Raw genomic sequence first — 17,995 nt, forward strand, 5'->3', positions numbered from 1 at the left:
TACATGCAACAAAAGGAGCTCATGTAGAAGTTCACTGATTTTTTTAATAAAACTTTTTGAGTTTTTCATCTTAAAATGTGTATTACTTTACATCAGGGATGTCCAACCTTTTTGTTCCTCTGGGCCACATTGGAAGAAGTCACAGAGTTTTGGGTCACAAGTATATATAATATATTTGTAACCCAATCCTTAAATATACAAGTATATTTAAGGATTAACTTGTCTAGATTATAGTAATAAGTAACTTTATAACAGAAAAGGATATTTTAAAAAATCACTTCTACAGACCCTTTCAATTTTTACTTAAATAAATAAATTCATTTCTTTATAATAAATGAATTTATTTATTTCTATTTATAATAAATGAATTTATTATAAAGAAATAAATAAACAAGAATTTATTTGAAAAGCATAAATATTTATTTTATTTGGGTCTCTAGGTAATAAAATACGACGAAACACCAATTTAAAGTGCATTTTTATTCTACAAATATATTTATAAATAATATGTAGCCCAGAAAGTAGCCAATGCGCGAAATGATAATTTTTACACCAAACTAAACAAAGGGTAGCCAACTTTGGTGCAAAGTAGCCAAATCTTGCAATGCTGGAAAGAATACTAAATAATGCTGAAGTTGGAACTCAAAGGATTATAGACCCAAATTTGAGAAAAGGAAAGGCCAAAAGATAAAAAGTAGTGAGGAAGGTTGGAAAATTAAGGGTCAATATTGGCATAACAGAAGGTCTACTTAACCTTTCTCACTACTTTTATCTTTTGGCCTTTCTCTCCTTTTCTCAAATTTGGGTCTATAATCCTTTGAGTCACAACTTCAGCTTTATTTAGTATTCCTTCATCATTCACTCATCTCCAAATATTTGAAAATATTTCCTTTTCACTCGAAAATAAAAGTTTACGGCTTTGTGAAACTTCTTTTTTGAGTTTATGCTGTTGAAATAAAAAAATAAAAAAATAATAAAACAATTTGTCGGTTTTGTTTACNATGATTGGTCATCTATATTCAGCAAACGAAATCAACAACGCAGTTAAGGAGACAAATTCCCTGACTTTTTGACAATTTTCGACAAATTCCCTGACTTTTTGACAATTTTTGACAAATTCCCTGACTTTTTGACAATTTTTGACAAATTCCCTGACTTTCCCTGACTTTTTCAAAAAATAATGAAAATCCCTGACTTTCCCTGATTTTCCCTGACTTTCCAGGTGCGTAGGAACCCTGTATTTTATTACAAGCATATAAAAATAAACAGGAATGAGATTCAACATGCCTGTGACATATGACTAAGAGCAGCACAAAATTTTCAATTTTTGAGCAGAGTAATGACTTATTGAAGTAAAATGCATCATAAGATCATCATGTGATTCATCAGTGAGCCACAACTAGGGCTCACATTTATAATGTTTCTTGAACCCAGAAAGGTGGCTGTAGAAGAACAACTGGATTTGTTGCCTCAAATGAGAGAAACTTTCCTGGTGTAAAGTGACTCATTAGTTGCAGATAAACACAAGTGCTTCTTTTTTTGCATTTCATGTCAATTTTCACTAGCTATGTGAACATATATATATGTTAATATGTTACAGTGAAAGATTGAAATTAGAGAATGCTGATATTCTCCGATGAATGTCAACACATACAAAATATGTTGATGAAAGACCGAATATTTGGTTATATTATCATACATTCGAACAATTGTTGGTGTATGTTGACAAGCATAGATAAGCTTTGGTGGAGGTCGAAACAACACCTGAGAAGCTGATGTCGGCAGAAACATCTGTCGACATCAGCTTCTCAGTCTGTTCGCCAAATCCTTTGTTCTGCCATGACTGAAATAACACGGTATCTATTTGTTATATTCTGGAACACTGCTGTTTGTCAGTCTTACGCAAGGTTTGCTGGAGCATGCAATGTTTTCTTAAATTTTATTTTTTTTTTATCTGATACCCTAATTTAAATTGAATGGATTCTGCAGTAAACCAAGAACTTTTTTTTGAAAAGTTACATGCTTTAATTGCAAGTAAACGAGAAGACAATTGTTTTTATTTTTCTCAAGAAAAGTACTCTAAAATACTTTCTGAAGTGATTTCTCCTAAAACTAAGTGCAGCACATCTTTGGATTACAGATGATTAAAACATTTTGACGTTTTAAAATTTAATGAAGAAGAGAAATTAATTGTATCATGTAATCATTAAATTAAACCAGGAGAAACGAATATACTACAGGTGTGGCCAAACTTTTATCCCTTAGGGGCTACTTTTTTGGTAAAATATAGTCTGCGGGCAACTATGTATATGGGAAAACAATTTTAAGATTTTTATATGCACATGCGTTAACATTCATTTGCATTGTTCATCAAGATAAATACAAACAGTATAGGTACGTTGCACAGACAGTCTATTATTGTAAGAATAAATTATCGAATTAAGATTTTTAAACATTAATTTAAGTGAAAGCAAATTGTTGAACTTTAGCTTTGCGGGCTACTTTCAAAACCTTTGCAGTCGACCGGCGTCTATGTGTTGGCCATCCCTGGCCTGGAATATACCATATTATGTTACCAATGATAAATTGTTCAGTATGCTATCTGAAACTCACAGCAGAACAGGTCATGGAAGAAGAACAAATATGCTTAATTAAAGAATTGCAACTTAAATACAAAAATATTACATATGAAGTTGTAATGTTGTATTTAAATTTATGTAAACAATGTCAAATGAAACATAGTGCACCTAAAAAAGGTATTGTTCTGAAACCAATGATCAGTTCAGAGTTAAATTCAAGATGTCAAGTTGATCTGATAGACCTGAAGTCACGCAAGGACGGCAAATATAAGTTCATAATGGTGTATCAAGATCATTTAACGAAATTTGTCCAACTACTACCTTTGAAAACTAAGACAGCTGAAGAAATAGCATATCACCTTCTTCAAATATTTTTAACATTTGGTGCCCCAGCCATATTGCATTCAGATGATGATAGGGAATTCTGTAATCAAGTCATATCCGAACTATGCGCTATGTGGAAAGATGTTAAGATAGTTCATGGAAAGCCTTGTCATAGTCAAACACAAGGCTCAGTTGTATGGGCCAATCAGAATATACAGAATATGTTAACTGCATGGATGAACGATAACGATACAAATAAGTGGTCAGATGGTTTGCCCTTTGTACAATTTGCCAAGAACACTACATATCACGAAGGAATATGCCAAAGTCCTTATGAAGCCATCTTGGCATTAAACCAAAAAGAGGCATAGCATTGTCATTTTTGCTTGGCGAACAAATTGCAAATATTGAAACCAAGGAACAGCTTGAAGAAATTGCTAATACTTTTGAAGGAAATTTGAGCAGTGGTAATAACGAATACCATATTCCAAAGGAAAATATTGAAGAGGAGCTGCAACCCACCACGTCTTCATGTCAAGCCCTGTCTGAACAACACGAATTTATTTCTATAAAAAGAGTGGCCACAAAAGAGAACCTTCTACTGCAAGCAATGAAAATGTTACAAAGCTCAAAAAGAAAATTTTCTCCTGCTCAAATTGGTGATACCGTACAAATACAAGTCCCTAGTGTCGAACGTGGCCATACAGATGCCCAAAATGTGTTAGCGGTTGTTGCTGGAATAGAAGACTCCGACTTTTATAAATTAGCAAACAAAAAAGGTACCCTCAAGCAGCTTTATACCTGCAATCAGTTCGTAATTTGTAAAGAAAAGTTACTTTCCATAGATGAGATTTCTTCTCAAGAAATATCGCGGAGCGAAGCAGCTGCAGCTAATTCGAAAAGTGGAGAGCAAGGCTATACACGCTGTCATTGCAAAAAGAAGTGTTCCATGAATAACTGCAGTTGTAAAAGTAAGGGACTCTTGTGAAATTCAAAGTGTCATAACAGTTTAAGTTGTTGAAATAAATAAGATTATGCAATGTTAATCACATAATTTATGTGTAAGTTTATTATTGTATTATTTTCTTTAATGATGTAGAATGTACTGTTCATTTTAGGTTCAACAGTTTATTTACATGTGCTGTTTACTTAAGCTTTCTCCTATTTTGACGTATTAAAAAGTTGCATTTTTGTCTTAATGTAATAAAAATATTTTTATTCAACATTCACCATCAGTGCATGCTGAATGTCGACATTTGCCAGCATAAGTGAGAAATAATGATATTTAGCAAATAATTCATACATACACAAAAAAACTGTGTGAATGCTGACATTCGCCAGATATCGGTCATCTCACAGTAACATATATATACAGTAGAGCGTTGTTTATGCGAATCAATTGGAAAATGGGGTTGTTCGGATAACTTATTTTTTGGATAATCGATTATGTACGAAAAAATATATTAACCTATCCCATGTTGAAATTTTTCTCCGTTGCATATCACTTTGTGTTCAATTTTCGTCGATGTTAAGCCTAACAAAAACTTTTTAAAATAATAATCGTGGCTATTGTATCGTTAAAAATTATTTTTTTATTTTGTACAAATAAAATAAATATATTGAAAAATATAAAAACCAAAAAAAATATACTTTAGAAGTTGATCTACTATCAAAAACGTTCGATTCAACACCACACACAGTCCTCAGAAAAACATCACACAATAGTGCCAGTGCTGTCAGCTAAAACACACACCAACAAAAAAAATATTGGAGTAGCCCAAGATATAGTCAAAGATTGCAGTGCCACAGCACCAATGAAAATTTAAATTTGCCGACTGGAATGCTTTCAGATAAATGACACTCTACTGTATATCCCATTTCTTTATTCTATTGTGACTTAATAATTAAAAAAGAGACTAAAATTGGATATACAGTACTCAAAAAACAATTTACTGTCAATAGCATCAAGTGGTATAGAATGGTGCTAAATGTACTTAACATTATGTAAAGGATTTTCAAAACCCTTTTGAAGCTTATTATAATATAAGTTTTGTTACACAAAGAAAGAGGATCAGAAATTCCAATATATTTTGAACTTAAAATTAACAATACATTTTCAACAAAATTGAAAATAAATAAAAGTTATATTGTTCAAAAATCCTATCCTGATGTGCAACAAACAACAAAAAAATCTGATATTATTCTGCCTGCCAAAATCTATTCAAAATTCACTGCTACTAGTTACATCACACTGTGGGTAAAATTATTTGCATAAAAAGTTCTTTAAATATAATAATACCTATTTATATTATTCATATTAAGCTTATATTAAATCTAGTTTATTTTTACATTAAAATTGTCATTAAAATATATGGATTATAGCAAAATGGGTATTGCTTGTCAGATAGCTGTGCCAGGTGACCTCAAGAGTCACTCATCCACCACATACTAGTAATAAACATTTAATTTAAATTTCTTTCAACTGTATATATTATTAAAATTATTTTAAAAAATTAAAGATATACAGTGGATGATTGGTTAACGAACACTTTCGCAAAAGATTTTTATGTTCGGACAACAAACACATGATAAGATAACAAACACCCCACAGAACAAACACAGAAGAAGCGATGTAAAATAATGAATATCGATTGGTCTTCCCTTGTCTTCGAGCAACAATTTGAAACTTTTCGGAGTGTGGGAGTTGTCGACATCAACACTCAACCAGATATATACCGATCAGATAGTATTCCTCTGAACTTTGAAACTCTCCCTTGTAATTCCAGCCTTTTATTTTTCTGAAAAAACAATTCTTTTATGTATTCGCGAGACTGTTGGGTACGCACTCATTAAGTTTTGCGTGGGATTATATTTTCGAAAGGTGAGAATATAATAGCAAAGGTAGAGAGTGGGCAGAAGATACCTAATGTTGCTGGGCAGTATGGCGTGAACAGGTCTACAGTAAGCCGCAGTTCAATCTTATTTAAGAAAAATACTGTATAATCAAGGAGACTCAAGCAGCTAAAGGAATAACAAAAATCACATCTGAGAAATAAAGAACATCGAAGAGTTCATAATGGAACCTGAAACGGATCTGACGACAGAAGAACGCCAAGAAACTCGGCGAAATATGTTTTTTTCTGAAAAAGAGGATTAATGCCAATATCTGTTATTAAAGATCCTTTGAAGAAGTGGGAGGATGTCAGAACAACAGTTTTAGAATGGCATCCAAACCAGGCTGAGGCTTGGGGATTTCTACAATTGCAATGCTATTAATTACTTCCGAAAAATCCTGAAGAAGAGAGAAAAGCAATTGACATTAAACAGATTCTTTAACCCTTTCAAATGGAAAAAACGTGACTAATAAAAATGCAAGACTGTGTATGTATGTATTTTTATTATTGCATATAAATAAATAAATAAATAAATAGTAAGAAAGTTTTATTTTTGGGGGTCTCCAGGACGAATTAATTACAGTAAATTCCCATTAAAACCTATGGTAAATTGATAATCGGTTAATGAACAATTCAGATAGCGAACAAAGTCTTGGAATGGATTATGTTTGTTAACTGATCACCCACTGTATATAAAAATGGAGAAAACTTGGCACTATATTGAGGTCAAAATTAAATAGTTAAGAAAATTTATATATATTATCTTCTTTAACTAAAGATGTTTTCAGCCATTATTAAGGCGAACTTCAGCTTACACATACTTTATATTAAACAATATGGAATAGAAAAAATTTGAAATAAAGAATAATGACAGAACTGTTGATAAATAAATAAACAATTATAAGTGTTAAAATAATATAAGGTGTTAAATAAGGATATAAAAAAGATGTAGAGAACAAAACTATTTTATTTTATTTGTAAAATAAAACATAAATCTCTTAATATGATTCAACAAAACAAAAAATACCATAATTATTTGAATAATGCATTTTAAAATACTATTAAAAGAGAATCCAAAAAATACATATACATATTTGTATTTTTGATTTTAATAAAATTATTATTTTAACACTCTTAAAGTATAATGTTTTATTTACATAGTAATTTACTTAACATTTAACTATCATCTACCAAAGGTGAAGTAGACAATATACAGTAGACTCTCCCATATTCACACTAATCAAAGGCAACCAAAAATTTTCAAAAGTATTGTACACTATTCCAATTTTTCTGCATCATATTTTTGGAACTGTGCTTGCCTGTCTGATGTGTTTATAAAGAATCTCCTACATTTACTCCTGCTGATGTGATAATGATGAGGCATTGGTGTGATATAGCAGTCAGTGAATTGAGAAAAGAACAAAACAAACAACTTTAACACAATATTTTCAAAATTAACTGTAACTGTCAAAAATAAGTGCCAAGTCAAAATAAATATTTTTTATACATACAGTAAGCATGTAAGTTACAATCTTATTTAAAAAATACCATACTCTCTTATCTAGATTTTTCTCATATCAGCCATGGATCACTTTCACCCACATTAGTTTGGATATGAGTCTACTGTAATCAGGGATGATCCTATTATAGTGTTCTCTATTTTGTATGATATTTATATAGTACTTCATTTCTTGAATCATTCCTTACTTTTTCTTTTTTCATTTTTATTATTTTTCTTTTGTAGAGAATTGGTTATTATAGATAATAGATAGAATTGGCTATTATATATAGGGCACAGCCCTATATATATAATAGCCAATTCTATCTATTAAACTGCAGTATTTACAAATGGATGATTACATATGTAGTGATTATATTCTATTTAAATTGAAATTACAGGAGTAATAATGAATCACTTCTCTGTATGAAGAAAAACCAAAAAGATGAAGTTAATAGTCTATTCTCATTTCTACTTTCCTCTTGAATAGTTACACATAAAAATTTTTTTATAATTTTGGTTATATGTTTTTGATCTTCCTTGTAACTAGAGATAAGATGACCAATTGATGTTTGAATGTGATTGAAAATTATTGATAAATTATGTAAATTATCTTTTAGTGTTTCATTGATTTCTTGATAAAAAAAAACCTTCTGTAATATGCTTCGTCTAGTCTTGTATTGAATTTTATGAGCTCTATGACAGCTTTTCTTTTCCACTAGGACTTATTACACCATCAATTAGAAACAGGACAATCTTTAGAAAATCACATTTTTATTTCCTAGAGTATGCATTTCAGACTTCGAGTCCCTTTTCAACTCTTTGTGATATAAATGGTTATGAGAAGCACAGAAATGCTGATGATTGATAACATACAGATGATAATTATTAATTTACAGGTGTTTGAGTAGGTATGACAGTACGATACATAATCAGGACAATCTTTAGAAAATATGATTTTTGTGAGGCCCTGGAAATAGCCCCCCCAAAAAGAAAGATATGTAAAAATTTGTTAAGTTAAATCGTCAAGAAAACAAATCATATAAGTGTTAAACCGCGACACCAGACTTTGACATCGATGTTCATCAAAAGTAGACAGAAAAACAAAATTTTAGATATAGAAAATGAAGAAAATTTAAAATATTGAAAGTTAAGACACAGTTTAGAAAGCAAAACAAAACTAAAAAAATATCAAAATGAGTGTAGGTGTCATAGTCAATGATTAAATGCAATCAGAGTCTAAAAAATGGTGTCGGATAAACCATCTCCAGTCAACCTTTCCCTTGAACTATACGAAGCTCCATTTACACCTGGAGACAGGTGGAAGACCAATTAGAAAGCAATGAGGTAAAGTTTGTCCAATTAGCAACAAGTTGATCTTGAAAAACTTATAAAAACACCAATTTCAAGGACAAAAGAGGCTTCCACTAGACTACCTCTTGTGTTTGTTTGCCTCCAGCTGTAGTGCTTCCTTTCATCTTTCATGACTTCGAACTTTTTACTCAACACTGTCCAGGGGACCTACAACACTGGACCAGATCACCTCCAAAAACCCCTACAATGCAGGACTAGATCGCATCTGAAACTCCAGCATAGGACCAGATCGAATCCGAAAACAACTTCCAAAGACAACCCAAAGATCTGAACTTAAGGACATTTGTCAAAAAAATATGTAAGCATTTTCGACCAAAATAAACGGTTTCTCTGTGAAACACTTGTTTTTGCTGCCTCCTCAAAACCGCCACCCACATACGCATAGACCTTAGACCATCCCGACGGTAGGGAATAAAATCTCCCCCAATCGATGTTCTTACATTTTCTAAAGATTGTCCTGTTTCTAATTGATGGTATAATAAGTCTTGCAGAAAAGAAAAGCCGTCATAGAGCTCATAAAATTAAAAAAAAAAACCTTTCTTTAAAAAAATATAAAAAAATTTTTAGATAACTTAATTTAGCCAGAATTTGATTTGTAAGTATATAACAAATGAATGCATACTATAATTGGTGAGAAATATATATATATATATATATATATTAAAAACAAAAATCAAATCTGAATGTATAATTGGAAGTAATGAAAACATAATAAATCATTAAAATAGATTTAGTGAATCTACTAATAATTCATAATTCAACCAAATGTTTGCAAAAAGAGTACTGAATCCTAAAAGAACAATTTCTCAGATAATACAAATTATCAACTCAAGCAGCCTTATCTCTCCAAGAAAGATGACTATTTAAAAAATGATTTAATAAATTTTCAGAAAAAAAAAGGTTTTAAAATTTCGTAATCATCTTTTTCCTCTAATACAGAAGATATTATTTTTCTTTCCTTTTTCAGTTAAAATTTATGTCTTTTTCATGTTTTTCCAAATGCTTGAAGTCTTTTAAACTATCAAAGTTAGTTAGAATTCACTGTTTTTTTTTTAAATATAACTGTTTAATAAATTTTCAGAAAAAAAAAAACTTTCTATGTTAATAAATTACCTAAATGTGCAATGAATTTGGAATTTAATTTAGAAGAAAGACTTAAAATGTAGTCATTTAAAATGTATTTTAGAGTGGAAATTTATCAGTTTATAATAAATAAATCATTATACTTAAGTACCTGATAGTGTATAAAGGAAATAAGCTCTAAATACGCCTACAACTAACCGCCTACATTCCATTAAGATAGATTTTTAAAACAGAAGGATGGGTCCATAATTATGTACTTGGATCCAACAAAAATACCCGTTTCTTATTAAATATTTTAATTACTACTTTTCTAGAAAGTTATATATTTTTTTTTGTATAACTTAGCCAATTTAGGACATAATTTAACCATTTAAAGATTCAACTGCCGTCACTTAATCAATTATACAGAATTTTAACGCGTCACGTAATCACAAACAAAAGACAAATCTCTCTTTTTTTTTTCTATTCAAGCTTCAATACGTGTANAGCCATTGCAAACTGACCATGTAATATTCATATCTTACATTATATTTTTAAAATTAAAACAACTAAATTACATACCTGTCGTGCCATATCAATGAATGCCAGCAATTTTTTTATTCCAACCCAAACTCTATTTTACATAAAAATTGTCATTAAGAATTACAATAAACCATCTATATATCATATGCAAAACAACTATTCATTACATACCTGCATCCATCAATTTTTCTGGCAATTCTTCCTAGTTCATCTCTATTAAAGCAATCAGTTTCTTCAAGTACAGCCATCAAATGCTCTGGATAGGATAAATTAGGGACATGGAGTACAGACATAAATGCAGGCAACATTTCCATTTCTTCTAAAACTTGTTTACGACTAGATGTACATAAAACCAGTAATTTTCTTCCCTAAAATTTAGTTGATAATTAACAAAGTTTTAATCAAAATTATTTGAATGATCTTATCATTTAATATAAAATTTAAATAATAATAATTTAATTAAAATAAACATTGATAACAAACACAGTAGGACCTCACCAAACACCACCAATATGTTCCAAGACACCTTGTGTAAACTGAAATTCACATAAAATAGCAAACCCCATACTTGATACTCAAGTATTTCCTATACTAACATGCCTATCACACATTTTTTAATGCAATGTAAGTCACATTGTTTAGTTCAAAACAAAGAAATGAGTCATAGTAACACTTTTTCAGAACAAGAATGAGCAAGATGCTGAGATTACATGCATGTTAAAAATGGCATGGATTTAGAGCACAATTAAGAATTTCTATTTTACATATTTTCCTTTTTTTCTTTCTTTTTTTTTTGAATTGCCAATAGTGTAAACCTGAAACCATGTATGATGAATCCATGTAGATTGGGATCCTACTGTATTATAAAAGAAGGATCTTATGTGTATGATATGTAAGCCTATTAAAATAAACTTTATATTCAATTAACATTATACATTTATACATTATCTTCTACATATATATCTATGAATGTTATCTACAGACATTTTTGACAATGATTTATTTGGTGATTATGTATCTTTCTATTATCTGCAGAATAACTATTATACTTTATTGCCTTCTTTCTGGAATAGAAAACAAAATAATATTTGCAGATTTGAATGCTTTTACAGATATATTAATGATATTCATAGTAAAATAGTAGACTCTCCTTAGCATCTATTGTTTGCCTGTAAAAGTTGATGTTAACTGACAGTTGATCTGAACAAATATACAAATTTAACCTCAGAATTAAAGAATAGGAAGCAGAATGTAACTTCATTATACTTAAAAATAATTGATTCAGTATTTAAAATTTTTGCTCTACAAGAGAAAAAATTTAATTGATATCTTTAAGGGTACCATATAAATTAAATCATCTAATTTATGAAATAAATATTTTAAATTGAACTAAAAAAATAAATACAGTCCACAATGGCCATGCCTTATTACTATGCCTTATTACTTAAACACTTGAATTTATCATAATCACATCATTGCAATTTATAAGTCAATGTTTGGTATTAACTATTTAAATTTTTAATTGAAATTATTAGCTTGCTTATGTAATTTACAAAATCATTTAAACTCTAATATTTAACAAGAAATACCTGAGGTGGTTCTTTTTTCAATAGAACCAGTAAAGCTTGTAATACCAAATTTGAGTAACGAGGACCAATTGGACCATAATCTAAATTTAAAAAAAAATTTTTTTAAATGATCATAAGAAATGAATTTGAATAATTAGAAACTTACCTAACAGTCTTTCAATATTGTCAACCAGAATGCAACTTAGTTGTGACTTATAAGCATCATCAAATACCTAATAATGATTTAAAAATAAATGCATCTTTTAACTATACTTCAATTAAATATTTAAAACTGTTCTATTTAACAAAATAAACTTAACTACCTTTTTTATGCACTGACATTTTGCAGTTTCAGTAAAGCCAACCATATCATCTGGTGTACAAAGTTTAATGAATGGAAAATCAGATTTAAGAGCCAGTTTTGCTGCAAGAGCTGTTTTTCCACAATTTGGTGGACCTAAAATTATTTTATTTGTATTAGTACAGTAGAAGCTGTTAAGCTATCAGAATGAGTGGTGACAGATTAGCCAACATTTTCAAAATTTGATAAGTTATATATGACTTAAACATTGCAGATATTGTTAAACATTCTTTACCAGTGCATGTTGCTTTATGTTTCTGATTTGTTTATACATGTATTTTAATTCAGCTGCAGATAATGGCATGACTATACTGTATTAAAATTGAAAACCGACAAAAACATTAATGAACATGTTATTTCAAAAATCAACATTCACAATGATTCATATGCATATATTTGTTTTCAAGACAAGTACTGTCTATATCAGTGATTCTCAAACTTTTACGATCCACCGCCCCCTTTGTTCCATAAAGTTATACCCAACGCCACCTAACCCATTTTCTCTTGTGTGAGAAAAGGATTGGAAATATTCTTAGGAAAACTTTTCTATAAATCTCACACTTTGTGCCCTTACTGTACATTGTTCTCATCATCTGGAAACCATTAAACGCAATGTTTCCTCTTATCAGCCCCAATTTTGCCTTTGGTCACTGTTCAATACCCTGCCTCTATCATAGATCTATTCATCGCACCAGAAGGGGGCGTTATTGCTTACTTTGAGAAACGCTGAGCTAAAATAAAAGTCAATGTGTTAGAAATATTCAAGTTGTGACCTTCAATAAAAAATATATAAAATGTCAACATTTTATATATATTCCGTTGAATTTTTATATATAGAATTTGTCTGCCATCGCCCCTCTATATTTCCTTAACGCCCCCCAATTCTCTTTGAGCCTTCTACTGCCCCCCTGAAAGCCTCCAGCGCCCACAAGGGGGCATTATCGCCCACTTTGAGAAACGCTGGTCTATATGGTCAATGTTGTAAGTGGTTTTAGTCACTTTTGTAAATATATGTGCTGACTGAAACTTTGTTCTTCAGTTTTTTGCAACTTTTGAGGATCTGCTGAGAGACTCCTTTACACCTTATTTGTGAATGGTAAATGTGCAGATCTTTGCTCAGACATACTTGTTCATCTGATTTCTCATTTTTTTAAGTCTTGGTGATATCCCTCAGTCTTCCTTCAGAAGTCTACTGTCTTTTTTTAAAGAAATTAGATTTCTGAAGTAATCTCTTGAGGGAGTACATCTTTTAGATCAAAATGTGCTTGGCCTGCTTGCTTCTGTCTGTATAATAAATAATAATATACTGTATATGTATGATTCAAAAATAATACACATGTTCCAAATGAGAAACCTGACATACACAGGGTTTGGTAATCTGATGGTCAAATATTACCAGAAAATCTTAATTGGCTATCAAAAGATTAAAAGTAGTAGCCAACAAAGAACAGGTATTGGTCCAAATCTATTATCCTGGTTACCTGTATCCATGAGTATTCATTGAAAGAATTGTATGTTGTATGAAAAAATAAATTGTAAGTTAGAAAAATTTATTTAAAAAATTATTAGTAAATACCTGTTATAATTTATCTTATTACTTTTTAAACCAATGAAGTTTCAGATGAGTTAAAATCATTGATTTTGAAAGGATTAGATAAAATTATAAAATCAAGTTTTTTAAAAAACTGATGGTTATTTAATTAAAATCACTCTTAAAATTTTAAATAAGACACTTTAGCACAGCATTTCTCAAACTTCTTGCTCACACAACCCAATATATTTGTAATGGTTCCATGATCCAAATGTTCACAATATAAAATTTGTAAAAACCTGGTAAAATGAAGTTACTGTATATTATATAACAAAATAAAATTATAATTATTATTGATGATAATTTCTACATGTGAAACATAACATTGAGTACATTTCTAATAAGAGTGGTTCGAGCCAATTTTGATTTGTAACAAGAAACTTTCTTTAATTTCAGATTTTATTATTGAAATTTAACTGTTGAAAAATGTAATACTGATAATTGTAAATAAAATTTTAACATGACCCAATATTGGGTCATGACCCATAGTTTGAAAAATACTGCTTTAGTATGTAAAAACGTTTTTCTGATTATAAGCCTTGTAATTATAATTTAATTCATATATATATATAATGCATATATATATTATATACATATATATATGCATTAAATTATAATTACAAGGCTTATAATATATATATATAGTTAATTCACAATACTCTACAGCGTTCAGATTTGTTCAAATTTTTCGTTTTTGATGTTCGATCCAGCTGATTTACCTGAAGAAGAACCCAGAAGGGGTTAAGAAAACGTTCGTTTTGGAAGATTAAACTCTATACAAACCGGTTATACAGTGGTACCTCAGGATACAAAATTAGTCCATTCTGAAACTGAGATCATATCATAAAAATGTCGTAAGGTGAATCATTTTTCCCCCATACGATTACATGTAAAACCAAATAATTCGTTCCAACACGAAAAACACACTCAAATTAAAGCTAAGAAGTATTGAAAAAAAATAACTATAGTAAGGAAAACACTGAAAATGCATTTTGTAGTTGTAAATGTATAAATATAAATAACCATAATAGAATAATAACTTTACCTTTGGGGATAGACAACAGTGGAGGTGTAAACTGGTGGCAGAAGAGAGGGAGAAGGGAAATGATACTAAAACTTAACTTACATAACATAATGTAACAATAACTTAAAAATAACTTAGAAAAGATTTTAAAAATTAGTGTTGTTTTATATATATTTTTTTAAATTTTTATTCACTGCTTTTTGCTTTCTTTCCTTCACTTCTACCAGCACTTTCACTGGATAGAGGTCGCTTGGTAAAATATCTATCCAAAGAGGTTTGGCTTTGCCTACTTTTTAAAATGTTTCTAAAATGACTTAGGCAAATATTATTACTCTGAGCAGCAATACAGCCAGTGTGAACCTTTTCGGGATGTTTCTTTTCAATATAATCAGTCACTTTCTGATAATACCTGAAGATTTCCTTTATCGAGCAAGATCCTTCCACGACGAAGCAAACACACAGACTGAGACCAATGAACAGAAGTGAATAAAAAATGGCACTGCAAACTAATATAACGTTGTATGGTGAGTTTTTGTTCGTATCGTGGAGCAAAAAATATGTTCAAATTTCATGTCGTATCCTGAAAATTTTGTATGCTGGGGTGTTCATATCCTGAGGTACCACTGTAGGTTCAAGTAGGTCATATTTTGCTAATTCACAATATTTATTAGAATAAATAAATGTTTAAAATCTGATAATGCTGTGCAACTATGCAATGCATCAATGGTTGATGGATATGAGCAACAGTTCTCAAGATGGTATCATCTATATTAAACTATGTCCTACTAATTTATTATTTTCCCAGTTCTGTTATATATAATAGAGGAAAAATATAGCAATCAGTCAAAAAATGACCTCCCCAAGATTTTTACATTTTTGTACTCAGACCTTGAAACATTGAGAAAATGCAAAAAACTTTGGAGTTTTTTTTCTGTATATATGTATAGATTGATGTTAGTGTGAATGTGTGCATGTGCATGCATGGGGTACAGTTTTGTTCATTTTCTTTGAAAGCTTAACTCCTGTGCTTTTTGTCAAAAATTTCTGAAATTTTGCAGGGAGGTTTGTGTATTAGGGGATTAATGCTATTAAATTTTAGTAGTTAAAGGTTGACAGAGTGCTGAGATAGAGATCATGTGTCATATCTTGGGCAGGGTCAAACTTAATGATAATTTTATTAAAAAATTTAAATGCTAAAAACAAATAAAACTTCATCCCTACCCTCAAAATTAAATATAAAATAGCAGAAAATTTAATTTTCTGCTATTTTATAATAACTAAAAATATAAAAAGTTTATTTTAATAAAACATCATAACAGATAATGCCACATAAAAGTTTAAATGTTGCTGGATTTTTTTACTTTTGTTTAACTCTCCACTCTGTGGGTACTAACAAGACCTTTTTTCCCACTGTCCATTATGTTTTTTTTTGCTAGATGCACAGTGGGACAGCAAAATGATGACAGAGGAGAATGGAATAAGGACAACACAAGGAAATTTATACATTAATTAATTAAATGATATGATATTAAACAATATTGAGAAAACAAGCATAAAACATTTTGTGCTTGATAATGCAATAGACATATAGTTCAATTCATCTCTTCATAAGAAATATGTATGGGTATAATTCATAGTTACTCTTAATTAACAGGCTGTTATTGTTAACAGTAAACATTAATTAATAAATTCAAAGCTTCAAAAGGTGTGAACATATTACAGCATTTTACTTTTCCTTTTTTGTTCATTGGATAAACTTTTTGGTTACATTAACAATAATAAATCCAGCTACCAAATATTTTGCTCTAGCAGCCAACTGGATAGTAAAAAATTTTTGATTTTTTTAACCTTGCACATAGCAACATGCACAGCTACAGAGACATCACATCTTCTCTTCAATTTCTGCACACCACATATCCAAAAAATTCCAATTTGTAAAATACTAGCAACCATGCTGCAGGATCATTATATGACAATGCTGGATTACTGGATATTATGAATTATTGGTTAACAGATTAATAAATTGCTACTATATATAAAAAATATCTATTTCTCAATCCTTTGAACAGAAATGTAATTAGATAAAATTTAAATAAAAATATTTTTTTACATATTTGCTTTTTATTTTGTATATTTATTATTTTTATAATTATCAGTAGTAATATAGACATTATGAAAGCATTCAATATTAATAAAATGTTCTTTAAGAATAAAATTATAATTTTTTTAATACTAATAAATTTTTAGATTTATTTATTTCTAAATGTCTACTTATTGTTTTATATTTTCTAAAAAAAAAATAAAACTATATGTACTGTAATAGTCTTTTAAACAGATATACAGGTAGGCCTCCTACATTGCAGTACCTTTACAACTTGTTTTCGCTCCAACGCGGTTGGAAAAATGCAGAAATTTTCTTACAACACAGTTTATGATATTTAGAAATGAATTATCTTTCACATAACAGAAAAATCTCAACGGATCCCTTAATACGCGCCACAGTTTGGTGTACAGAGCTAAATGTCCTGGAAAACAGCTGTTTGTCCATGTTGACGTGTTATTCCCATGAAAGTTTCAGGGAAAGACCAGTTTCTAGACAGATGTGCATCAGTTACCATAAACACTCAAATATATCACTGAATTTTCGATAATTTATACTCTTTCAATAGGTGGGGACTGAAAAAATGGTCCAAAATACAGTAATAAACTTCTATTGGATGTATATTTTTAACAACATAGTGAAGGGAAGTTATTTTTTGCGATTTTTACTGTCCACAAAACTGCTTGAAAAAATTTTAGCCATAACAATGTTGAATGAAAAGAAAGAACGGTTGTTAGAAATGAAATTTATTAATATATCTCTTAAAACAAAGATAGAAATTTTGGATCGAGAGATAGCTGATATTGGTAGGCATTTTAATTTAAATGAGTCAACTATTCGGTCGATTAAGCAATAGGAAGAAAAGATTAGGAATTCAGTCGCATCCGGATCATCTATTCTTGCGAAAAATGTTGCTTGTCCGACAGCACCTATAATGAAAAAAAAAGGACAAAAATGGAACAAGCGCTAATATTATGGGTAGAAGATATGAACAAGAAACGGTTGCCTTTAAATAAAAGTGCAGTTAAACACAAAGCCTTAAAAATATTTGATTATTTAAAACAAATGGGACAGTC

The 17,995-nt window shown here is 29.9% G+C and overlaps 1 protein-coding gene across 1 annotated transcript in view; it reads right to left on the reverse strand.

Moving 5' to 3' along the window:
- LOC111634503 (vesicle-fusing ATPase-like) overlaps positions 1-17,995 on the reverse strand; it is a 73,684-nt gene that overhangs the window by 5,165 nt on the left and 50,524 nt on the right. The window contains exons 11-15 of the mRNA XM_023379296.1: positions 12,166-12,342; positions 12,009-12,075; positions 11,864-11,943; positions 10,446-10,642; positions 10,314-10,365 (exon numbers count right to left, since the gene is read on the reverse strand). Coding sequence (XP_023235064.1) covers positions 10,314-10,365; positions 10,446-10,642; positions 11,864-11,943; positions 12,009-12,075; positions 12,166-12,342 — 573 coding nt within the window. The remainder of the gene's footprint in view (positions 1-10,313; positions 10,366-10,445; positions 10,643-11,863; positions 11,944-12,008; positions 12,076-12,165; positions 12,343-17,995) is intronic.

Source organism: Centruroides sculpturatus, unplaced genomic scaffold, assembly GCF_000671375.1.
Source record: "Centruroides sculpturatus isolate CEXI.00-Female unplaced genomic scaffold, Cexi_2.0 scaffold919, whole genome shotgun sequence".
In the NCBI taxonomy this organism is placed as follows: domain Eukaryota; kingdom Metazoa; phylum Arthropoda; class Arachnida; order Scorpiones; family Buthidae; genus Centruroides; species Centruroides sculpturatus.